The sequence below is a fragment of the Aquarana catesbeiana genome, linkage group LG06 (genome assembly GCF_042186555.1).
Source record: "Aquarana catesbeiana isolate 2022-GZ linkage group LG06, ASM4218655v1, whole genome shotgun sequence".
NCBI lineage: Eukaryota > Metazoa > Chordata > Amphibia > Anura > Ranidae > Aquarana > Aquarana catesbeiana.
Window position 1 is genome coordinate 302,736,860 of NC_133329.1, and position 27,443 is coordinate 302,764,302.

Here is a 27,443-nt window from a genome sequence, read left to right on the forward strand (position 1 = left end):
ATTTGATTTGGTACAGCTTTACACTTTTGGCTAGTTTTTTTCTTTTTGTATACAAAATATATAAACTACATGAAAAAAAAAATTAAAACCACTGGACTGCAGCAAGGAACCAAATGGTTAAAAGAACGCCTACTTCTTTTATATGAACACAGAAACAGAAAAAAGTAAAAATTAATTTCAAGTCAGTAAACTAGGGGAATGAATGGAACATGCTAGACTACAAAGAATTAAATTAGGCAAATTTGCTGAAATATAAAACACAACATGCTCGAGTACCAGGGCAGCTTAAAACACATAATATACATTATTTTATACCCTTTTAAAGTTTGATCTGTCATTCAAGGCAAGGCAGATGGGAGTAAATGCTAAAATATAGTAGGACAGTAAGGGACATAACAGAGGGGTGATTTTTGTGCCACCAGCAGCAGATCAGAGGGGAGGCCTTCACTTGCCCCTATGGCATGGGCGCTCAACCTGTGGCCCTGCAGCTGTTCCCAAACTACAAGTCCCATCATGCCTCTGCCTTTGGGAGTCATGCTTGTAACTGTCAGCCTTGCAATGACTTGTAGTTACGCAACAGCTGGAGGGCCACAGATTGAGCACCCGTGTCTTATGGAGTCACTACTGCGCTGGCCCAAAATGCTGAAGAATCCACTCACTATTAAGGGAACAGTGAGCTACATCTCACTCCAAATGGGTGACTATGCCAAAGGGTTAGCGGCCTGTCACTAACAGGATTGTTAAGAGCTGTGCACATTAACCCATGTACCTAGGTAGAGTCTTTATTTCCCTTAAAACCAGTACAGAAAAGAACAAAACACTAGCACATTGCATATATATAGCCTTACGGTGATCAGTGCTTTATACAGTGGTTACAAAAGGCAATAGGAATAGTTTGGTGGTGTACCACTGCAATTCTGCTGACTTGTAAAGAAATGCAAAGGCCTGATGTTAGCAAAATACACTGTCTACAAAATCTTCACATGGGTACTCTTTGCGTTTCATTTTCATAAAGGCTCCATGCAGACTAAAGCTCTTAAACGGCCAATTTTAGGAGTTTGGGCATTTATTTATTTATATATTTTTTTTAACAGCCCATAAACTCCCCTCTTTGTTATTCTATGTGTCCATGCACACATGGACATTTTTGGATGTTTATCAGCAGTGGAGTTTATGGGCTGTTTTCTGAACGCCATAAAATTGCGTTCAGGAGTCGTTTTTCTGACCACAAAAAACGTCAAACGCTCATAAACGTCGATAAACGCTCAAAAACGTGGCTTTAACGTTTATGATCCATTGAAAAAAAAAAAAAAGTTAGAAACACTAACGCGGGAAAACGCTAAAAAGCACGAATAAACGCTATTGCAAAAACGTTAAAAACTTTGAAAGACTCACTGCAAAGCTACTGCCGTTTTTATAACATTATTTTAACGTCCAGTGTGAATGGAACCTAATTTGTTGTCTTGAATTTAGTTGGACTGTTACTATAAAAGATCTTGATTTAATCACTGAATTTTTTTGCAGGTATAACTCTGAACGGATACTTGCTATAACAGATCAAAGGTTAAGTCCAAAACATAAAAACTCCTCTAATGACGGTCTTAAGCATAGCAAAGTATTGTACAGTGTTAGCCATGAATGAATGCAAAAAGTTAAGAGTTTAGATACCCTTTTTTGGCAAACATCAGTCAGCCAGATGGGGTCCAAGTCATCCCCAAAGCTTGCATCTTTATTAGTGAATATGGGATATCACTTCAATTCCAAACTTTCTGTACCATTTTTATATATTTGTGGGCTATCATTTGATTCTTTCACACCATACCGCACATAACAATGCATGTCCAGTAATGTGCATTTGCATGCATTCTTAAGAACATTGCGTTACATTTATATGCGTTTTCTATGTGCTTTTGCAGGAAACACCTTTTAATGTATTGGGGTCCTTTCCTACCATACTGCACATAAAAATGCACTTTAACACCCTGAAAACGCATGTGCAGTAATGCTTCTTGGCATGCATTTCAATGTTCGGCCGTTGATGAGCATTTTGCAGTCTTGCTTTTGCCTCATTTCCAGTTTCCTGGAAGGCTCAAAAAAATAACTAACTTTCACTTCACTTGCATTGCGTTAACATTTATTACATTAAAATGCATACATGTTGCATTTTAAAGACAACGCACTCTACATGTACACAATGTTGTGGTTTGAACATAAAGAAACACTGTTGCAGTAACCGGTGTTTACCCACCTACAGAAAAACGCAGGTCATTGACATGGTGGTAATGAGCCCTAAATGTCTTGTGAAAATATTTTGCATAGATGGGCACTTAAGAGAAAACTTGGCGACTGTCACTTTAAAACAGTGAGGGCATTATTTCTAAACACAATTGGTACAGAGTTACGAGTGAATGCAAACTGTAAATTTAACTCAACATTTCAGACAGCCCGCATATTTTACTTAGTCTGCACCCTTTCCTCAAGCAACCTATATAAAACTCTCTGTGTTATGGTAAAACAAACAATATGTCATTCAGGCGTCATCCAAGGGCTTGGTAACCAAGAAGAGTGGTGCAAGTTAAGCAGATATCTTACTAGGAGCAAGGGAACAAATGCACCTGTCACTTTAACACACCGAGGTCCTGACATCATACACCCTTACTACCTATCTCCAAGGCTTTGGGCTAACTTGGTCAATGGATATACAATCACCCAAGAATGCTGGTTCAGCAAGTTTTGTCCTCTTGAAGCTATGTGCTCTGATAATAAAGGGGGGGGGGGGGGGGGGTAAAAACAGCCCTGTTCATAAATACCTATATAAGGATGATGTAGAATGTTGCAGCCAAATTTAACTCTTTCACTTCCACCAAACTTGGTGTTGAAAACGTGCATTAGAATGCTAAACAAGCCAGCAACACTTACAGAACAGTTAGTAAGACTACAGTCCTCTGTCCCTGGTTTTCAGGGTCAATTCTACATTTTTAAAGATTTTAATGAAATGTGTGCCTAAAAATATCTGTTTTACAACATTGGCTGGCGAAAAATCCTTTTTTAATCCTAAACTTAATCAGGGCTATTGACAGAACTTTGGCTTCTCGGTGAACTTTTTTTTTTTGGTAATAAAAAGTGTCAAGATGGGTTGTCCTGGGCTCCTTCATGCTTAGATATACCCCCTCAAGAAAAAAAAAAAAAAAAAAAATCCAGAGAAATTATTAAAAATGTCCCCAACTATGTAAGAAGTATTTCCTAATCTGCCAGCTACATCACTGAGCCTGTTAGACCATTTTTCACCCTATTTTCCTATGATCCCATTTCTATATATAATAAAGAACAAGCAATCTGGATTCTTCCACAGGCAAATGAAGTACTAACACAAGAAAAGCAGAGCAAAACTTTTTTTAAAAATAAAATTGCCACTTACTAGTTACATATCCATCGGGTCTCTCTGTTTCCATAGTCAAAGAGCAGTGCTGAAATATAAAAATAGGACATCTTCAAAAAAAATGGAAACCTTCCACAGGCAATAAATGTGTAATTTGTACAAAGGTATTTACATTTTTCTGTTGCCTTGGCAGTATTGTACATATATCTGGGCCACCTGCTGAGATCCATGCCTTCATTTTTTTTTTTTTATGATGTACAAATCCAAAAAGGTAGGTGTCTGTTTTAAGTGTTTTGAAAACTGACAATATCCCTCGCAAATATTCTTTTTTTTTTTGTTTGTCTCCGTGACTTACATTGCAATCCTTTACTCTTCCCTATAACTTAACAGACACAAAAATAGATTTCAGTAATCAGTGCATGCATCACCTCCCGATTATAGAAAAAATAATAATAATAATAATAATAATGTTTTAATTATTAATAATTAGATATTTTAGTTATTATTAATAGATGATATAGTCTAAATAATAATAATAAATATATATATATATATTTTCTACCACCTTCAAATAGTATTTTGCTATGAAAATTAAAAGAAACATTTCAATGTAAAAAAAAAAAAAAAAAAAAAACAAACAAACAAACACACAAAAACTTTAGATTTCTATTTGGGCAGTTAAAAAAAATAAAAAGATAAAAATAAAAGACTGCCAAAAATAAAGCACAATAAAAAATTGATGAGGATACAGACACTCTACAAGTACACAGCATAAATGTACCTATGTCCCCACTGTCAGCCGAGTGCTTGTCACAAGCTAAGGTTTTCCTGTGTTAAATGATTTAACCCCCTCTGAAACAAGACGTTGTGTGCTATACATTACACCATTATCGAAGGGGGAACCTGACATCACATTAACCTGTTGTGCACCAACTGCTACACAAAAGAGGAACATTTATCTACAGGGGAAAAGGTTTGTCTTAGACACCCAACATCCTCCCACAGAGGAACAGAATTTTGGCAATTTGGCACCAAATCTTAAGTAGGTCGCAACTTAAGATATATCACAGTAGAAGGGAAAAGAAGTCCGTTTTGACAGCTACAGATAACTATTTTGTGTTATATACGAGAAGATGACAGTTTTAGCAACCAGTGTGGATTTGATGTACCACATTGCCAGAAACAAACGAATGCCTTGCTGAGCAAATGATTATTTAGGAAAGAAGAAAAAAGGGTCTTACCTTACTGATCACAAAAAATATAAAAAAATAAAAAAAGGGGATGTGCTATTTTGTTTCTCCTACCCTTGTTTGAAACTACAATGCTGCAGGTGAGTCAGTTTCCTCTACAATAGAGAATATGTAATATTTGCTGGACATGGACCTGGTGTGTGAGATTAAATAATACATGCATTGCACAGTGCAGCAAAAAAAAAAAAAAAAACCTTACTGGACACAGCCTATAGACCAAAATGACTATGCGGTCAGTTTGTGATTGCTTCCTGTGTTGGTTCTGATCTCTTGGACTTTACATTACACAGAATCCTTATGGGGCTAGCTTAACTCCTTGCTGGCATTGTTTGCAAATGGCATCTTAAAATCAAATGTACATCATCGAACACAGAAAAATAAACAAACAAAAAGTCAACCGAGCGCATTTTTCCTCCCGTAAAAAGAATTCAATTTACAAACTTCCTTTTTATAATTAAAAGCTTTATTTAGCGCAGCAAAAAAAAACAAAAAAAGTAGATAATAACATTGGGGGATATTTACGAAAGGCAAATCTATTTTGCACTGCAAGTGCAGTCACTCTAAATCTAAGGGGTAGATCTGAAATGAGGGGAAGCTCTGCTGACTTTATCATCCATCCAATCATGTGCAAGCTAAAATGCTGTTTTGCTGTTTTTTATTTTCCTTGCATGTCCCCCTCGGATCTACAGCGACTTTACTTCCAAGTGCACTTGCAGTGCCAAGTGGATTTTCCTTTAGTAAATAACCCCAATAGCAACTAATTAGAAACCACATTACACTCTTGATACTTCTAGCTGATGTAAGCTAGAATCTGATAGGCTGCCATCAGTTCCCATACATCATAACCGTTCTTTATTCTGTATTGTTCAAGATTTGATAAATCAATAACGTAATAAAGCGATTGTCTGATGACAGGGTACTCCATACATTCAGTGCATGATAGCATAGCCCTAATACAAAGAAATGGAATATAGGGAGAGAGTGAGCTGGGAAAGCACAATGTCTTGTGGAGTGAACTGTCATATAAGTGGCAAAGTAGAAATACGATGAAAAAGCAGCAACTCGTCAAGCTCTACAGCCCTGATCTACATCACAGGCCAGAAGGAGGAATGTTCTTGTCACCTCTTCCCCATTCGCTTTTAGCTTCCAAACTGTTCCAGCACTGCCAGTTAAATTATTCACAACCAGCCATTTCTGTATTGATCCACCAAGTATATTTAGCTCCTGCTCCTGGAATTTCTACATTACTTACTGGAAAGTAGGCTGCTTCAACTCTCGTCTCCAAATCACTTCCCAAAAAAGTAAAAAAAAATATAGAATTCTAAATGCCGCATATTTTAAATAAGCTCTCCCCCCCTCCTTCTCTCTCGTCCTCTCCTTTTCCTTGTCAGACAGATCAAATTGCTTTCACAAGTGACAGATAACAGGTTTGTTTCAACATGTTATAGACCAACCATGTAGAAAAAAAAAAAAAGTCAGAAAAACCTCTGACTATAGGAAAGGCAACAGGTTATGGATGGAGTAGCCCCTGAGCGGTGGGTCAGATGGATGCCCTGGAACTAGCACTGATAACATCAGGTCCAGTTGCTAATTAAAAGATGAGATATGGAATAGACATGCCACAATGGAAAAGCAGGTTCTGATGGTCTAATCTGACAAAGATCAAACAGATAGCGCTCCTCTACACTACAGATACAAAGGACCCGTCAACAATATCAAATGTAAAATCAAATTTGCTAAATGTAATCCATATAGGAAAAAAAAAAAAAACTGCACTAAGGTCATTTCTTTTCATGGTCACATATTGCTATCATAAGACATAATGGGGGTTATTTACTAAAGGCAAATCCACTTTGCACTACAAGTGCAAATTACAAGTGCAAAGTGCACTTGAAAGTGCAGTTGCTGTAGATCCGAGGGGGACATGCAAGGAAAATAAAAAAACAGCAATTTAGCTTGCACATGAATGGATAATAAAATCAGCAGAGCTTCCCCTCATTTCAGATCTCCCCCTCAGATCTACATTGACTGCACTATCAGTGCAATTTCAAGCGCACTTTGCACTTGTAGTGCAAAGTGGATTTGCCTTTCGTAAATAACCCCCAATATATACTAATACAACAAACGTGACAAGTTATAGGTACATTTTCAGTTGTACAGCATCACATTAAAAAAAAAATTAGCCAGCTACCGCTGGAATGTGTCATTTTTTATGAATTTTCCTAACAACCCCTTTTTGTAATTGGGAAACAAGATCTCATGCATTGTATAGAAATCCTGACTTGCTAATGTTTAAGCTGTTACATTACAACTGAAACAGGTCACTTTACCTCTTTAATCTGGCAATAGTAACCATAGGCGTACATATACTACACGTTACATGTACTCTCAGAATTGTGCAGAGGGATTTATAAGTCACGTGTTACAATGTACCCCTGACACAAACTTTTCAGAAGTACCCCAAGGTGTACATGCACTACATGCCACAACAAGCCTCTTCTGATTGGACGCACTTACCCTTAGGAGTACATTTACTACATATTACAATGTACCCCTTCAACCTGGCACACGTAACTTTAGGAATACCCCTACTACATATTACAAAGGACCCCTTGAATCTGTCGCACGTACACATGTACTATTGAGAGTACTCCTACTACATATTACAATATATCCTTCCAATCTGTCATATACTCTTCGGATTAAATATACTACAATGGACCTCATGAAAGTGTAGCACATACCCTTAGGAGTATGTATACTACATATTACAATATACCCCTCCAATCTGTCACATGTACCATTAGAAGTACATATAATACATATTACAATGTACCCCTCCAATCTGTCACATGTACCATTAGAAGTACATATAATACATATTACAATGTACCCTTCAAACTGTCGCATGCACCTACTACATATTACAATATATCCTTCTAATATGTCACACCTACCCTTGGGAGTACATATACTACATGTTACAATGTACCCTTCCAATCTGTCACATGTACCCTTAGGAGTACATATACTACAACATACTCCTTCAATCTGTCACACTTAGTCATACTATTAGCAGTACATATACTACAAAATACAATGGACCCCTCCAATCTGTCATATACCTTTCAGAGTAAATATACTACAATGGACCTCTTGAAAATGTTGCATGTACCCTTAGGAGTATATATACACACACTATATATTACAATGTACCTCTAAACCTTGCCAGAAAAAAAAAAACCTTGGGGGTACACATACTACACATTACAGTATACCCCTGAAGACTGCCAAAAGTACCCAGGTGGGTACAAATACAACACCTTGCAAAGCTCCTTTACCCCCAAATTAAGTCCAATCCACAACGAAAAACGTCACATGCTATAAAAAAGAAGAAGAAGAAGTGTAGCCGAAATGGACTGTGAACACACTAAACAAAGAGATAAATAATTGCCATGTGACAGAAGGGGTGATGTACACTGACATTTATAGTACAAAGTAGAGATTTAGGAAATAGTGTTGTTGGAAGAGATAGAAGCAAGACAAAGATCAGAGTGAAGTCTTGAAGTATGATAAGACGACGTCTGCCTGTGTGTAAAAGAGCGCACATCGTATCTACCTCACGTTTGGGTCTGTTCCATTGATTTCAGTTAGCAGGTGAAGATGAGGAGGAACGGGGCAGTCCTGAATGACTGCAGTGCTGATAATCGGGGCAGTCCTGAAATGATCAGAGCAGGGTACTTTTGACCTGGCCAGAGGAGAGAGGAGTGCAGGAGCAAGGGTGAGGAGCGCACAACCGTGTTCAGCTGTTGGGGTAGACTACAGAAGAAAGTTAGGAATGTCACGTACTTTCAGGAAAGAGAAGGGAGAGGGAGGTCATCGCTCCAGCAATGAGATTAACAAGAAACAAAACTGGATCCACCGGTTATTTCTGAAGCAGCTGAGAAAGAAACCAGGGGAAGAAAGAAAAAAAAAAAAAAAAAGGGGGAGGAGGTAGGGTTAGCAGAAGAAAAACAGCCAGGGAAACAGGGAAAGTGCAGCTCCATAGTCTGGACATGTTGGGTGGGATGAGGGTCAACACAATCAGACAGGAGCCACTATACACCTGTCATAGAAAACACCTTGCTAGTCCAGAAATGAAGTGCACAACCCTTACACTGCCAAAAAAAAGACTGTTACCAACATGTCACAGGACGGCTACTAGTGTCAAGCATCACAAGTCAATAGCAAGGTCATTTACATTTTACAGCTTCAGTAATTATATGCTGTAAATGACAACAACCAGTTCTCAACTCATCCCATTCAATGGAACTATTTAGACTACACGGTCATGACATTCCCAATACACCATGCTACACATCTCCAATATGACACCCAGGCCAACAAAACACCATCACTACAAACATATTTTGTTTCAGAATACATCTTCTCCAGAGTGACACTTACTTTCTGCCTTATTAAAGAAAATGTAATATATATATATATATATATATATATATATATATATATATATATATATATATATATATATATATATATATATATATATATATATATATATATATATTCTCTGATATTCACTTTAAAAAAAAAAAAAATCAGTAACTTAGAGCGGAGGGTTGGCTTTCTTGTAATAACAACAGATGCGCCCGAGTGGCCGCTCAGGTCTCCTGTCCCACCCGCTGGCCAGAGACCTGAACAAAGTCAATTGCTTTGTTCGGGTCTTGATCTAGTTGCTTTGTTCGGGTCTTGGATCTAGTAATCCAGAAGCAATGTCATGACATCCCTTCCAGATTACTGGTATCCTAAAAAGGAGCCAGTTTTAAAAAATAGAAAGTATTAAAAAAAAAATAAAAAAAAAAAAAAAGCAGATTTTGTATACTTTTAAGTGCAGTGGAGGGATTTGGGGTTTTAAAGACCCCAGATCCCTCCATAAAGAGTACTTGTCACTGCCTATTAGACCCCTTTCACACTAGGGCAGTTTTTAGGCATTTTAGCACTAGAAATAGTGCCTGTAAAGCACCTGAAAACTGCCTCCCATGCCACCCGAGTGTGAAAGCCCGAGTGCTTTTACACTGGGGTGGTGCGTTTGCGGGATGTTAGAAAAAGTCCTGCAAGTAGCAACTTTGGGGTGGTTTGGGAGCGCTGTATACAGCAATCCCGAAATGCCATGTCCATTGAAATGAATTGACAGCGCTTCCAAAAAGCGCCTGAAAAGCGATTTGGAAGTGCCGCAACACGTTAGTTTTTAACCCCTTCTTTGGGGTCAAGAGCGCCCCACTAGCAGCCAAAAAGCACCGCTTAAACAAGCAGCGTTTTACCGCTAACGCATGGGCCTTAAAGTCAGCCGAAAATCTAAATTTAATTATATATATTTATTACACACATATATACATATGGGGATCAAACACATATACATCTGCATACATATATGCACACACTTTTTTTTTTTTTTTTTTTTTTTTTTTTTTTTAATATCTACACATACAGTGTACATACATACTCTTACAGTCTGTTTTTACCAAAAACATTTAAACACTTAATGCATAGCAAGGAATTCTCAGAGCACTATAGGTATTCCAAAGAGAGACCAGAATAGCAGCAGCCTTCTTGGGCTATTGAGCCCTGTAGACGGTTTTTTTTTTTAAACAAAAGGAGTGAAGGATGCAAAACACATAAGGAAGCCAAGAGCTCCTCCAGTTGGCTGCTATGAAAATACAACATATTCTTAAGGAGGAACTGCAGACTGCTCACATAATTTGTAATAAAAACATCTTTGCCATTCTGAAGCATGCCTCCAACCACTTTGCATATTATCTTATATATAATGCGAATCTGTACTTGCCAAATATGCTGCAGTAATCTCCCTCCACTAAATCTGGCTGCAGCCATTTTAACTGTGGGCAGCTTAAGTTCACTTCCTGGATTTACACAGACACACATAGGCACACCTCCAACTCTGCAGCTCTCATAACCCACCCCCTCCCTTCCTGGCAAACTCTTAGGAGAGTGAAAGAGAGCTGTGCATGATGTCATAAGACTAGGCTAATGACCAGACAAGAAACAGGAAGTGGGCTGTATAAGGTAAGCAGAAAAAAAAAATGTTTTACTATCCAAAAGTTAAAACAACAAGGGCAGAAGATTTAATAGATGGAAAGTTGAAAAAATGGCCGAAGGTCCACTTTAAGTAACATTTCCTAATTACTTGGCTAAAATAAAAAAAAAAATTATAATATATATATATATATATATATATATATATATATATATATATATATATATATATATATATATATATATATATATATATATATATATATATATATATATATATATATATATATATATATATATATAATTTTTTTTTTTTTTTTTTTAAACCACTCTAACCACTCAATTCTAAAAGGTGCAGATAAAATACCAATTAGAATTACCAAAGATCACATTATTCCTTACTAGCCCATGTCACACTGCTACAATAGAGAACCCAAAACCATTCAGACAGTATTACTTCCCAGACTGGTCCATAGATCACCAGTCCTCAGTGGATATATTCTGGGTCATCCCCATGCATCCGCCTATGCTTTGCGGTCACTGGGTTTGTCATCAATGACGCTGGAATGGAAAAAATACTTTCCCAATCATATCAGCCCACTGTCAGCTGAACAGGTAACACTTAAATCGTGATTTGACTAGCATCTTCTGACAACTGTCAAAAGATAAAAAATAAAGATAAAATAGGGGCAACAATGTGGAAAAGAAGAAAAAATAAAAATGATAAAATCAAGAAGCAACACCCTATTGAGAAGACGTACAAAGTGGTATTTGTAAAGCCCGTCAAAACAAATTGAAAGTATATAAAAAAGCATCAACAGGGTATTTTATCAGAGAGCATGGTGAGGAAAGAGACCATTTCTGGAACGTAGAGTGACATTCTTCCTTTGGTGATTTTTATTGGGTAACAAGGTTTAGGTAATCCCCACATCTGTGACCTGGTTTAAAAGTCATCTGTGGTCATGGACCTTCAATAACCTCCACTACAGATGATATCTATCATCATTGCTCACTGGCCTGCTTGCTAAGAAGAAGTTGCATTAATATTGTTATACTATCATCAACAAACTGCCAACCACCATCACACCAACAGACCAACTGTCATTTGCATTGCTAAGTCTCTCTCACCAGATTTGTATCATTCTTAAATAATGAATTGACACCAGCATCCATTCATTACTATTGACATCTGTGTTTCAACATCCCAATATCAAACTGTCAATTTCTTCACAAAGGCCTTCATTTAATAAGGCAAGCAGTAATTACTTTCCATTAACCGGTAAAAAGCTAAATAACTGCTGCTGGTTTACTAAATGTCATTGCTTTGTCATTATCCAATTAAATGACTCACAACAAGCCCAATACATCCAAATTGGAATGAGGAAATGTGTCCATGTTGCCCATAGCAACCAGATGTGTCTGTGTTACCCATAGAAACCACCACTGTTATATCTGATATAGTCAGCAAAGGCGTGAAAAATGAAAGCTTAAAAAGGTCACCACATGTTACAATCTGATTGTACAATCCCTACCAAATACTAAGTAGCTCAAGAGCTTGCCCCATTGGATACAGTTGATTGGTTAGATTAGGTAGGTGCTCATATGACATAGTACTGGTAAAGCTGGCCACAGCATAGGTAAAAGTTTGTTAGAAAAAAAAAAAAAAAAAATTCAAAGCTTTCATTTGATTTTCTAAAAGATAACAGGGTCAAAATCAACAAACACTTTCTACTGTAAGGACAAAAAAAAAATGTATATGTCAGGATGGAAATTTTTTCTCAAAATGTTCTATAATGTAGCAGCAAATGTGCCTTTAATTCGGGGGAAATTCCATTCATTCTGAAATCAAAGGATAAAAGCAAACACATTTTTGGAGTACCAAACCTCTGATGTACTGATGAATCTACAAAAATCTACTAGTGTACGGCCAGCTTAAAGTGGATCCTAACCCTCCCTCCACTCTTTTTGACCTGGTTCTGGGTCCTAAACAGTTAATGTGCTCACCCACCCAGCGGATCCAGTGTTGTCTTGCTATGATATGCTTTCCTTCTGCACTGACCATCTTGCATGATGTCTTCAGGAAGCTGTTGGATCTTCCGGGTTCAGCCGTCTGCTTTCCCAGTGATGCCCAAATAGCCCCCCCACCCCCCTCCCTTTCTCAATGAAGGACTATGCCTCCTGGGTTATGTGATGTTCATATCCCAGAGGACAGAGCGGGCAAAGGGCACGTCATTCACCTATGCAAGTGATATGCATTTTGGGGCAAGCCAGAAGTTCTTATTTAAAAAAAAAAAAGCCCAATTTGCACAGCAGAGGGGAGAGAGGCAGCATCATATTGAGAGTGAAGATCTGCTTTAAAAAGTTAGTTGTACAAAGATTGTACAGATTGCCATAGGCAACACCTTTGCTCCTCACTTTCCCAAAATATGAATCAACAGTAAAGTAACCAGTGTCATACCATTACCCAATACAACCATTGTCACCAGTGACATACCTTTACCACCACTGCCATACCATTACCCAATGCAACCATTGTCACCAGTGTCATACCATTATAAAACATTGTCACTAGTGTCATACTATTACCCATTACAGCATCATATTGTGGGTGAAGATCTGCTTTAAAAAGTTAGTTGTACAAAGATTGTACAGATTGCCATAGGCAACACCTTTGCTCCTCATTTTCCCAAAATATGAATCAACAGTAAAGTAACCAGTGTCATACCATTACCCAATACAACCATTGTCACCAGTCCAGTGTCATACCATTACCCAATACAACCATTGTCACCAGTCCAGTGTCATACCATTACCCAATACAACCATTGTCACCAGTCCAGTGTCATACCATTACCCAATACAACCATTGTCACCAGTGACATACCTTTACCCATTACAACCATTGTCACCAGTCCAGTGTCATACCATTATCACCACTGCCATACCATTACCCAATATAACCATTGTCACTAGTCCAGTGTTATACCATTACCCAATACAGCCATTGTCATACTATTACCCAATACCAACACAACCACTGTCACCAGTTTTATACCATTACAAACATTGTCACCAGTGTCATGCCATTACCAACACATCGACTGTCACCAGTGTCATACCATTACCCAATACAACCATTGTCAAACGGTGTTATACCATTACCCAATACCAATACAACCATTGTCACCAGTGTCATACCATTACGCAATACCAACACAACCATTGTCACACCATTACCAACACAACCAGTGTCAGCAGTGCCATACTATTACCAGTACACCACGGTCACCAGTGTCACATCACGCTCAATGCATTGGCTATATTCAGTACAGGATGCTTGTTCTTAGGGATTAACACCAAAGTATATTAACCCATTACAACCAGAACTCAACCTGTAGTAACTGTATTTCATCAAAGTGATTTGTTTCTATTTTTTCTGCACTCTATAATGAATAGGGTCACTGTCTTAAAGTTACACCATATCCAAACATCACATTATTCTATAATAATTCTTACACCTCCCTATCTGACATCTCTTATTATCACACTGATATTCCCTGACATTCTTCTGATTATCACACCCACGGATGGTGTCCGATCACAATTATTGCACACATACCGAGTGGCAGTAATTATTATTTCATAATGCCATCTACACACTAGAACTTCATTTACCCTCTTCACACCATTTACATCAACACATAAATATATAACAATAGTGTGACTCACCACAACTCTCCAACAAATCCCTCTGTAAACCCAGTGACACTATGATGTGATATTGACATTAGGAGTCTGATCACAACACGAATATTGCGGTTTGGAAAGTCAGTGCCACCAATGTCATAAAACACTAAGGACAGTCCAAAGTTAGACTGACGCTGCCAGAGGTGTCATGAGATGTCACAATAATCCAAACACATTACTAGGAGATAATGTCACAGAGGGTTTGCTTTAATAAAAATTGTAAAAGCTTGGATTTTTTATTTTATTTAAAATAACAAACATGTCATACTTACCTCCACTGTGCAGTTAATTCTGCACAGAGTTGCCCCGATCCTCGACTTCTGGGGTCCCTTGGCAGCTCCTCTCCACATCGTATAACCCCCTAGGAGAAGCGTTCTCCCGGGGGGGGTTACCTTGCGGGCGCGCTCCCGAGTCCATCATTTGGCATCCATAGACACCGAATGTAGGACTCGGCCCCGCCCCCCGCATCATTGGATTTGATTGACAGCAGCGGGGGGCCAATGGCTGCGCTGCTATAAATCTATCCAATCAAGAGCCGAGAACCCCGGGCAGAGGGACAGCGTGTCTCCGTCGTGGGTCAAACTCCAGGGCTCAGGTAAGTAAAACGGGGGGGCTCGGGGGCCGGTCACTGCCAGGTGTTTTTTTCACCTTAATGCATAGGATGCATTAAGGTGAAAAAACACGAGAGTTTACAACCCCTTTGGATTAAACAAGTTGAAGTTAGAAGCCGATTGGCTACCATGCACAGCTGCACCAGATTTTGCACTCTCCAGTTTTAGTAACTCAATCTCAATGTGTCATTCTACTGGATCACAACATGGACATTGCTGCCGAGTGTCACCACTCTCATTAAATGCCAAAGACAGTCCAAACATAGAATGGCACTGCCCCAGATGTCACAAAAACACTATCAGAAAGTGCTTCGGACCTGTCACAATAATCCACTCACATAACAGGCAATACTGTCACAATGTGTCACTGTACTGGATCACAGGAGTCATTCGATTGCTGCTGAATGAATAACGTCACTGTTACAAGAATCCATGGACATCGTCATGTGATAATGACACTTCCCATTGTGATATTCCATCTAACTTCAGGATCAACATAATGTTGCTGAAAATGTCACTCAGATCACAGGAATCAAAAAGTACAGTGATGGCAATGTCAGTTACAGGAGATTATACTAAAACAGGTTACATCCAGTTCAAGTGACATGAAAATACGATAGTCAGGATATGTCGCAGCATCCTCAGAGACGTTATAGGTTTTTACTGCTGATAAAACACGTCACACTTTCATCTATCACCAAGTGACAATGGGGGAGTGCCACCATAGTTGGGATATGTTGCAGTATCGCCAGAGAAACATTTTTGCTGCTGATAAAACATCACACTTCCATGCGTGTCCAAGTGACAATGAGATCGTGTCACTATAGTTGGGCACCAACAGAGATATTATAGACTAGTCTTTTTCAACCAGGGTGCCATGGCACCCTGGGGCACCTTTGGGGTTCTTCAGGGGTGCCTTGGCAAAATGTCTAAAGTGCTCCAAATTGCCCAAAAATTGTCAATAAGCAGGTGGATCAAGCTTGCCTTTTTTGGTTCCACAAAACCACAAGTTTTTATGGTGCACCATTAAAACTTTGGGTACCGTGTGGGCCAGCTTCCTAACAACTGATGACATCATAGTTTGATGGGGGAGACAACACTGGGCATCTATGGACATCCTTGTTTGCCCCTCAACTGCCCCTCTCTGTCAGCACTGGGGTCATGCTAGATGAATGAGGAAGAAAAACTGAGGGAGAAGAATAAATCACCTCTAACGTTGAGTGTCCCAAGTATGTAGGTGTTGTTGCAATATGTAAAACTACAAGTTTCATTTTTTACACTTTAGAATGGGGTGCATCATTTTAAAAGGGTGCCACGACTGAAAAAAAGGGTAATGGTAGTGGTTGTAAACCTTTGCATCAGGTACACAAGAAGATTGGTCCTGGCGCTTGGGCTGCCATCCGAATGCTCCCTACCCCACCACTTTGTATCCCGGGCACCGCTTGTCGTTCTGCGAGTGCCACTGGGTAGAGGTGAGGGAGGAGAGCGGACACACATCCGCTCTCCTCCCCTTTTAGCCGTTGACCCATAAGTGATGTGTGACGTCACTTTTGGGTCCCTGCTGACAGTTTCCCCAGATATCAAGGCCGGGAAAGAATGTAATGCAGTGCAATGTGCATTGCATTCAGTGGAGCACAGGGGAGACATGCAGTGTCCCTGCTCAATAAAGGGAACCTGTCACCAAAAACTTTTTGTCCCCTATGTGATGGGGGAAAAAAGTGAAGTAAAAAAAAAAATATATAATTTTTTTATTTTTTTGTAAAAAATGAAAGTTACATCCAAGCACAAAAAAAAACCTCCTTCATATCACTAAACTGATGATGACCTATAGCAGTGATGACAAACCTGGGCACCCCAGATGTTTTGGAACTACATTTCCCAAGATGCTCAACTACACTGCAGAGTGCACGAGCATCATGGGAAATGTAGTTCCAAAACATCTGGGGTGCCAAGGTTCACCATCACTGACCTATAGGGAGCTGTTAAGGCATCACCTATGGAAAAAATATAGGGTACCAACATGTTGGGTCTCTATTAAATCAGTGCAACTCAGCTTTTATATTTTATCAAAAAAATTGGGCAAATTAACTTTTAATGTGTTTTTTACCGAAATTTGGTTTTCCCTAGACCTCTGTGGTAATATCGTGTGACATAAAAAATTGGAACAACCACCATTTCATGCTCTTTCAGAAAATATATAATGTTCGGGGGGTTTATGTAATCTTCAGGCCTAAAATGATTTTCTAAATGCAAAAATGGCTCTGGCTGTGAAAGGGTTAAATGATAAGTTCACCTTATCACATCACATGTTCCACCCGTAAGATTTGTTAGTTGGCTCCTAACTTTTTTAGCTGGCTCCTAGATTCAAAGCAAATTTGTCAAGACCTGCCTTACATATACCAAGTGAAGTGACTGGCCTCAGGCACAGAGATGAAACAAATACCCCTACATAAGTTGTACCTGTTTAACTACAGCTGTCTTTCCCCTACAGCCAAAGTGCAGAATTTACACAGGATCTTTCAGCTCTGAAAAGCAGGGGGGGGGGGGGGGGCTGAAGTTACACCAGTGAGGAGAGCTCACAGAGCTGAGGCTGTCAATCTGTTGGAGATCCCTCCCAGGTCACCTTTTTTCTCTTGGTGTCAGGAAAACTTGTCAGAAGCGACTCATGCTGATAGCAGAGAAACAAAGCAGCAGACGGAAATAACACTTAGCGCTCTGGATTGAGAGGAAGTACACACTATAAAGGGATATTGCTATTTTCATATTTCATGTCTGAGATTTACAAATCACTTTAATGTTCAAATAAGGGGACTAAAGAACATTACCTCTATAGTTAGGATATAACAGACTATCCTCAAACAGGATAGATAGTGCTGCTGATAAAACATGTCACACTTTCAGCTAACTCCAAGTGACAATATGATAGTGTCACTTATTCAGAATGAATCACAGTATAATCAGAGATATTCTAGAGCACATCACATTTTTATCCAAGTCCAAGATCTATCACAATAGGACTGTGCCCCTATGTCAGTGACATTAGGGACTTTTACTGGTGATGAAACATGTCACATTTTCATCCATGTCTGAGTGACAATGGGATGGTGTCATTATAATCAGGATATATCACAGTATCCTCAGATACATTATAGATTTCTGCTGCTAAGAGGCCCCATTTCCATCCAAGTCCAACTGACAGGACGACAGGATATGTTTACTATAGTTGGAATACATTACAGCTTCACCAGAGATATTACAGAATTCTGCTGCTAATGTCACATTTCCATCCAAGTGACATGACAATGGGATAGTGTCACTATAGTCAGGATATATCACAGTATGATCAGAGATGTGATCATTTTTTACTGCTGATAAAACAAGTCACACTTTCATCAATGTCCTAAGTGACAGGACAATGGGATGGTGTCATTACAGTCACTATAGTCAGGATCCTTTATATACACATTTATAGATTTCTGCTGATAGAACACGTCACAAGTGACATGCCAATGGGATGGTGTCACTATAGTCAGGATACAGCACATATACTCACACATATGATAGAATTCTGCTGATGATATAGCTGCCAGTTGACCCCCCCCCCCCCATCACCACGCTCCCCATTAATAAATGACATGAGGGGCACCACGCTCACAATCAATAAATTACATGAAGGGGCACCACGCTCCCAATATAGAATGATGATATGGGGACACCGCACTTCCAATCAATATGTGACATGGGAGGCACATAGCTCCCAATCAATAAATTATATGGGGACACCTTGCTCCCAATAAATGACATGGGGGCACCAATCAATAAAAGGACGAGGACATCACGATCCTTACCAATAATGGACATGGGGACACCACACTCCCAATCAAATGACAGGGGGACACCACGCTCCCAATCAAATGACAGGGGGACACCACGCTCCCAATCAAATGACAGGGGGACACCACGCTCCCAATCAAATGACAGGGGGACACCACGCTCCCAATCAAATGACAGGGGGACACCACGCTCCCAATCAAATGACAGGGGGACACCACGCTCCCAATCAAATGACAGGGGGACACCACGCTCCCAATCAATAAATTACATAGGGACACCAATCAATACATGGCATGGAGGCAACCAATCAATACATGGCATGGGGACACCAATCAATACATGACATGGGGGGGGGACACCAATCAATACATGACATGGGGGGGGGACACCAATCAATACATGACATGGGGGGGGGGAGGACAACAATCAATACATGACATGGGGGGGGGACACCAATCAATACATTACATGGGGGGGGACACCAATCAATACATGACATGGGGGGGGGACACCAATCAATACATGACATGGGGGGGGGACACCAATCAATACATGACATGGGGGGGGAGGACACCAATCAATACATGACATGGGGGGAGGGAGGACACCAATCAATACATGACATGGGGGAGGACACCAATCAATACATGACATGGGGGAGGACACCAATCAATACATGACATGGGGGGGGGGGAGGACACCAATCAATACATGACATGGGGGGGGGAGACCAATCAATACATGACATGGGGGGGGAGGACACCAATCAATACATGACATGGGGGGGGAGGACACCAATCAATACATGACATGGGGGGGGAGGACACCAATCAATACATGACATGGGGGGGGAGGACACCAATCAATACATGACATGGGGGGGGAGGACACCAATCAATACATGACATGGGGGGGGAGGACACCAATCAATACATGACATGGGGGGGGAGGACACCAATCAATACATGACATGGGGGGGGAGGACACCAATCAATACATGACATGGGGGGGGAGGACACCAATCAATACATGACATGGGGGGGAGGACACCAATCAATACATGACATGGGGGGGAGGACACCAATCAATACATGACATGGGGGGGAGGACACCAATCAATACATGACATGGGGGGGGAGGACACCAATCAATACATGACATGGGGGGGGGGGGACACCAAACAATACATGACATGGGGGGGGACACCAATCAATACATGACATGGGGGGGGGACACCAATCAATACATGACATGGGGGGGGGACACCAATCAATACATGACATGGGGGGGGGACACCAATCAATACATGACATGGGGGGGGGACACCAATCAATACATGACATGGGGGGGGGACACCAATCAATACATGACATGGGGGGGGGACACCAATCAATACATGACATGGGGGGGGGGACACCAATCAATACATGACATGGGGGGGGGACACCAATCAATACATGACATGGGGGGGGGACACCAATCAATACATGACATGGGGGGGGGACACCAATCAATACATGACATGGGGGGGGACACCAATCAATACATGACATGGGGGGGGGAGGACACCAATCAATACATGACATGGGGGGGGGGGAGGACACCAATCAATACATGACATGGGGGGGGGGGAGGACACCAATCAATACATGACATGGGGGGGACACCAATCAATACATGACATGGGGGGGGGGACACCAATCAATACATGATGGGGGGGGACACACCAATCAATACATGACATGGGGGGGGGACACCAATCAATACATGACATGGGGGGGGACACCAATCAATACATGACATGGGGGGGGGACACCAATCAATACATGACATGGGGGGGGGGACACCAATCAATACATGACATGGGGGGGGGACACCAATCAATACATGACATGGGGGGGGGGACACCAATCAATACATGACATGGGGGGGGGGGACACCAATCAATACATGACATGGGGGGGGACACCAATCAATACATGACATGGGGGGGGGGACACCAATCAATACATGACATGGGGGGGGGACACCAATCAATACATGACATGGGGGGGGGCACCAATCAATACATGACATGGGGGGGGCCACCAATCAATACATGACATGGGGGGGGCCACCAATCAATACATGACATGGGGGGGGGGCACACCAATCAATACATGACATGGGGGGGGGACACCAATCAATACATGACATGGGGGGGGGACACCAATCAATACATGACATGGGGGGGGGACACCAATCAATACATGACATGGGGGGGGGACACCAATCAATACATGACATGGGGGGGGGGACACCAATCAATACATGACATGGGGGGGGGGACACCAATCAATACATGACATGGGGGGGGGACACCAATCAATACATGACATGGGGGGGGGACACCAATCAATACATGACATGGGGGGGGGACCCCTGAACTCTGTCCTGCACAGACTATGGCAGCGATGCCCCCTCCCTGCAATGCTGATCGCCGGTCCTATGACAAGCAGTGGTCGGTGTCACCTGGATCCGATAAGCCCTCCACATGTCCCGGCTCAGCAGGCATGATGACAGCTCCCCCCCCCCGTCTCAGATAGCAACAAGTCCCCGGCAGGCAGGCAGGCAGTCGGGCGGGCGGGCAGTGCCCCCGGCACAGACAATCTAAGTTGCCCCCTCTCTCTCTCCCCCCCCCCACACTGCCCTCACCTTAGCAGGTCCTGCGGGGGCCCCGCTCCATCCCTGTGCCGAGTGTCCGCCCCCCTCCCGCCTCATACACTGCAGAACTATGGCAGTAGTAGTGGCGGAGCCGAGGGTAATCCAGCTTTGACTTCCTCCATCTTCAGCACAGCACAGGGGTTAGCCCGGGACAGCTGGTCAAACCCAGAGAAACGGATGAAGCTGGCAGAGAGCGGCAGTACAGCCAGCCTTCCCCAGACACACGGCCAATAAATAAAGGCTCGCGGCTCCAGGCGCTCGGCAATCGATTACAGGACAGTGCACTTGATCCGCGGCTCGCAATGTCTCCAGTGATCTCAGCAGCCAGGGGTGGATCCAGGACACACTGTCCCCGGGATCTGCTGCATCATGTGTGCGGGCGGGCGGGAGGACCGACACCCAGCACCGATCACCGACACCCAGCACTACCCGACACCCAGCACCGATACCCGACACCCAGCCCCGATCACCCAGCACTGCACCGATCACCGACACCCAGCACCGATCACCCAGCACTGCACCGATCACCGACACCCAGCACCGATCACCCAGCACTGCACCGATCACCGACACCCAGCACCGATCACCGACACCCAGCACCGATCACCGACACCCAGCACCGATCACCGACACCCAGCACTGCCCAGCCCCGATCACCCTCCACTTCACAGAAACTTGTCTGCCATGGAGCTGACACCCCCCATACAGGGTGCCCCCCGCACTCACAGCTGTCACCCATCATCACACTACAACCCTCACTACACTCCGCTTTATAACAATACTATTGTGATGTTTAGTCCTAAATCTGAAGTTTTGTCATTTCATGTCTTTCAAATCCGCACCAGAGACGGTACTTACCTGAGTGTTGGGTGTCCCCAGGGCTGGTGTCTGCTGTCTTCCTGTATCCTGGGGTCACACATGTCTCAGGTACAGTACACCATTCACGTGGATAGGAAACTGAGAAACTCAGCTAACAAAGTCCCAGAAAATTACAATCTCAAGCTGCTGCGGAAAATGTGGGCATTGTGCCAATGCATGGGGGTGCTGTTAACCACTTGTCTACCGGGTACTTTCAGCCCCTTCCTGCCCAGGCCAATTTTCAGCTTTCAGCATTGTCACATTTTGAATGACTGTACCCATATGACATTTTTACCATTTTTTTCACACAAATAGAGCTTTCTTTTGGTGGAATTTAATCCCAGTTTTTTTTTCGTTTTTTGTTAAATAAACAAATAAAGACCAACAATTTTGAAAAAAAATGTTTTCATAGTTTGTTATAAAATTTTGCAAACAGGTAAAAACACTGATGGGCGCTGATGAAGCCACACTGATGAGGAGGCACTGATAGGTGGCACTGTTGGGCACCGATTGGCAGCACTGATGAGCCCTGATAGGTGGCACTGATGAGGAGGCACCGATTGGCAGCACTGATAGGTGGCACCGATGGGCTCTGATAAGTGACATTGATAGGAGGCACTGATGGGCACGGATTGGCAGCACTGATAGGGGGCATTGATGAGGAGGCACTAATTGGCCAAACCGATGAGCACCGATTGGCAGCACTGGTGGACACTGATTAGCAGCACTGGTGGGACTGAACTGATAATCAGGACACTGATATTCAGTGCCGATGTCCCTTTAACCACTTCAGCCCCGGAAGGATTTACCCCCTTCCTGGCAGCAGGGGGGGCTGTTCACCTTATTCTCCGGGGTCACGCTGGCAGCATGGGGGGGGGGGGGGGGCTGTTCACTTAATTCTCCCAAACCTTTATACATACTCAAACATTGTACATTTTTCTTATTCATACATTCAGGGGATGTCCTCTTTTCAGGCATACTGACCAGCTAGGCCAAGGCTCACCTCAGGCCTTGGTAGGTAGGGTATCGCATTTCTAAGTGAAGACTCTGACTACAAATAAAAATATTTCAGACAATGTTAAAGGAGTTGTAAACCCTCGTGTTTTTCACCTTAAAGCGGAGTACCCCCAAAAATGAAACTTCCGCTTTTCGGATTCCTCCCCCCCCCAACATTTAAAGTTCTCCCCAGTATAAGACATGGGTAAATCTTCCAATGGGGGTCACCAGTTTTGGTGACAACCATCAAACAGAAATTCCCTCAATTTGAGAGGTTTTTTTAAATTTCCTGTTGTCCCTCTGGGATAAGAATTACAATGGTACACAGATGGTCACATTTGGCACCTTTCAGAGGGAGGGGAGAGCAAATACCTGTATAATCCAGGTATTTGCTCCCACTTCCAGGCATAGCTATCCGCGAATATCTACGCAATATCCGGCACCTTCCCTGTCCCCCCGCTGTCTTCCGTGAGAAACACAGGTCCCAGAAGACAGCAGGGACGAGTGAGATCACGCAGCGCCACTCGCGCATGCGCAGTAGAGAACCAGGAAGTGAAGCCACAAGGCTTCACTTCCTGATAAACTAGATGTGTGATTCCGCACAAAGGACAAAGTACCAGCAGGGGGAAAAAACTATATATGTATAGTAGAAAATTTATGAATTAAAGTGCGAGTTCAATTAAAAAAGGAAGAAAAGAAATTAGGAGAACTGCTACCTCTACTAATTACTTCCACTGGGTGGGGTAAATGATCTGGAGAAAACGAAGTAGATGTAGCGCTGTTCCTGTGATTCATGCAATACTACCTAACTAAAGGTGGCTGTTTAGGTAGATTAGTGTATTATGGTGACTTCATAAAGTGAGATTAGTGTATTCCTCTGTGGGGTATAGTCTCATACAGTTATAATCAAAAGTACCAATAAGTGTGAAAAACCCCTAAATATATGTAAATTAAAAAGACCTTTAAATATAATATGTGCAAATTCTTATGTGCCATACAAATTAGTTAACATCAATCACACATATAAATGAACATAAATGAATTACATTGAAAAATGAATTAGATTAAAAAATATTGAAATAGGCCAAAAATAAAACAAAAATAAAAATAAATAAATAAATATAAGTGTCCCTTCATTTTTTAGTGCTCAATGAAGTGTTTGGTGCTGTTGAAAAAATATATATAGAGAGTAGCGCTGGTTTTAAATTTTTCTTCATAAGGTGATTACACCATGCGTGACTTATCCGTGCTCCTATTGCTGCCGCACTCACCAGAATTTTCTCCCCCGCTTGGGGTATGAGGCATTCACAGTATTTGCCACTATGTAGTACCCTGGTTCTTGGCCAGTTCGGGATGTATTGCCGCTATTCCGCTCGCCGGTCCCGCCCGTTGTCGCCGTCGTCTCTGCGCCGAAGGCTTTGAAAACTTGGCGGTTACCGACCGGAGACAACGGACGGGACCGGCGAGCGGAATAGCGGCAATACATCCCGAACTGGCCAAGAACCAGGGTACTACATAGTGGCAAATACTGTGAATGCCTCATACCCCAAGCGGGGGAGAAAATTCTGGTGAGTGCGGCAGCAATAGGAGCACGGATAAGTCACGCATGTTGTGATCACCTTATGAAGAGAAAATTAAAACCAGTGCTGCGCTATATATATATTTTTTTACCAGCACCAAGCACTTCATTGAGCACTAAAAAATGAACTATAAGGGACACTTATATTTATTTATTTATTTTTATTTTTGTCCTATTTCAAAATTTTTTAATTTTTTAATCTAATTGATTTTTCAATTTAATTCATTTATGTTTATTTAGATCTGTGATTGATGTTAACTAATTTGTATGGCACATATGAATTTGCACATATTATATTTAAAGGTCTTTTTAATTTTCATATATTTAGGGGTTTTTCACACTTATTGGTACTTTTGATTATAACTGTATGAGACTATACCCCACAGAGGAATGCACTAATCTCACTTTATGAAGTCACCATAATACAATAATCTACCTAAACAGCTACCTTTTGTTAGATAGTATTGCATGAATCACAGGAACAGTGCCACATCTACTTCGTTTTCTCCAGTTCACTTCCTGATACCCTTACCGAAGATGGTGGCGCCTCCACCCGAGAGCCGGGGGCAGATCGGCTTCGGGTGCCAACATCACGGGCGCCCTGGACAGGTGAGTGTCAATATTTTAAAAGTCAGCAGCTGCAGTATTTGTAGCTGCTGACTTAAAAAAAAAAAAAAAATTGGCAGGACCTCCACTTTAACCACTTGCTTACTGGGCACTTAAACCCCCCTCCTGCCCAGACCAATTTTCAGCTTTCAGCGCTGACGCACTTTGAATGACAATTGCGCGGTCATACAACACTGTACCCAAATTACATTTTTATCATTTTTTTCCCACAAATAGAGCTTTCTTTTGGTGGTATTTAATCACAGCTGGGATTTTTATTTTTTGCTAAACAAACAAAAAAATTATGGAAAATTTTGAAAAAAAAAAAAATCATGTTTCATAGTTTGTTATAAAATTTTGCAAACAGGTAATTTTTCTCCTTCATTGATATGCGCTGATGAGGCGGCACTGGTGGGCACTGATAGGCTGCACCGATGGGCACGGATAGGCACAGTTAAGGCGGTACTGATAGGCACAGTTAAGGCGGCACTGATAGGCACAGATAAGGCGGCACTAATGGGGACAGATAAGGCGGAACTGATGGGCACAGATAAGGCAGCACTGATGGCCACTGATGGGCACTGATGGGTGGCACGGATAGGTGGCACTGATGGGCACTGATAGGTACCACTGATGGGGGGCACTGATGGGCAGTGATGGGCGGCACTGATGGGCACTGGTAGGTGACACTGATGGGCACTGATAGGTGGCACTGATGTGCAGCACTGTTGTGGCACTGATTGTGGGTGCTGATGGGTGGCACTGTGGGCGCTGATGGGTGGCACTGTGGGCGCTGAAGGGTGGCACTGTGGTCACTGATGGGTGGCACTGTGGGCAATGATGGGAGGAACTGTGGGCACTGATGGGTGACGCTGGTGGGCACTGGTAGGCAGCACTGCTGCCTATTGCTAAGTGTCACTGGCAGGGGGCACAGATGATCGCCGTGATCGGGACTCATGTCCCTCTCATGGCCGCCGGCGATCGGCTTTTCTTTTCTTCCTCACGCTGTCGGCACGAGGGGAAAAAATACCCGATTACCAGCTCTGTTTACATCACATGATCAGCTGTCATTGTCTGACAGCTGATCATGTGGTAAGGGGTCGGGACCGACCCCTTACTCTGATCTGTGATCAGGCGAGTCTCATAGACTCGCTGATCACCGAGCGCGCCGCGTGCGCCCTGCAGGGGGCGTGCAGGCCACTCATGCACGGGACGACATCAATAGACGTCGTCCCAGCAATGTAGGTCTGCGCTGTTGCCGTCATTCGGCAATAGCGCGGATTTGAAGAGGTTATTAATCCTATGCATTAAGGTCAAAAAACTTCTGGCAGTCACCGGCCCCACAGCCCCCCGTTTTACTTACCTGAGCCCCGTATTTCCCTCGGCGGAGACACGCTCTCCCTCTCTGCACGGGGTCCCGGCTCTTGATTGGATAGATTGATAGCAGCGCAGCCATTGGCTCCCGCTGCTGTCAATCAAATCCAATGATGTGGCCGTCGGGGGCGGGGCCGAGTCCGGGATTCATGTCTATGGACGCAAATGCTGGACTCGGGAGCGCGCCCGCAACGTAACCTCCCGCGAGAGCACTTCTCATGGGGGTTATCTGATGTGAGGAGGAGCCACGAGAGACCCCAGAAGTTGAGGATCGGAACCATTCTGTGCAAAACAAGCTGCACAGTGGAGGTAAGTATGATATGTTTGTTATTTTAAATAAAAAAAGGAATTGAAGCTTTACAATCGCTTTAACTTTTACAACAAACTACAAAACCCCTCCCCCTATATAATGCAGATGGGGAATGGGGAGTATTTGTACTCTAAACAAATAC

General features: G+C 42.3%; 1 protein-coding gene across 11 annotated transcripts in view; it reads right to left on the bottom strand.

The window, feature by feature from the left end:
- The window catches only part of IKZF2 (IKAROS family zinc finger 2), a 138,068-nt gene extending 116,073 nt beyond the window's left edge, over positions 1 to 21,995 (bottom strand). For 2 of the 11 annotated variants that reach the window (XM_073633570.1, XM_073633568.1), the window contains exons 1-3: positions 21,570 to 21,976; positions 3,552 to 3,761; positions 3,419 to 3,467 (exon numbers count right to left, since the gene is read on the bottom strand). In XM_073633570.1, the coding sequence (XP_073489671.1) occupies positions 3,419 to 3,467; positions 3,552 to 3,617 (115 nt within the window). In that variant the 5' untranslated portion in view covers positions 3,618 to 3,761; positions 21,570 to 21,976. Of the gene's footprint in view, positions 1 to 3,418; positions 3,468 to 3,551; positions 3,762 to 4,132; positions 4,328 to 8,248; positions 8,470 to 21,569 lie in introns of those variants that run through there. The other 9 variants (XM_073633567.1, XM_073633561.1, XM_073633569.1 and 6 more) reach the window with 9 other exon arrangements.
- Between the last annotated feature and the right edge of the window lie 5,448 nt (positions 21,996 to 27,443).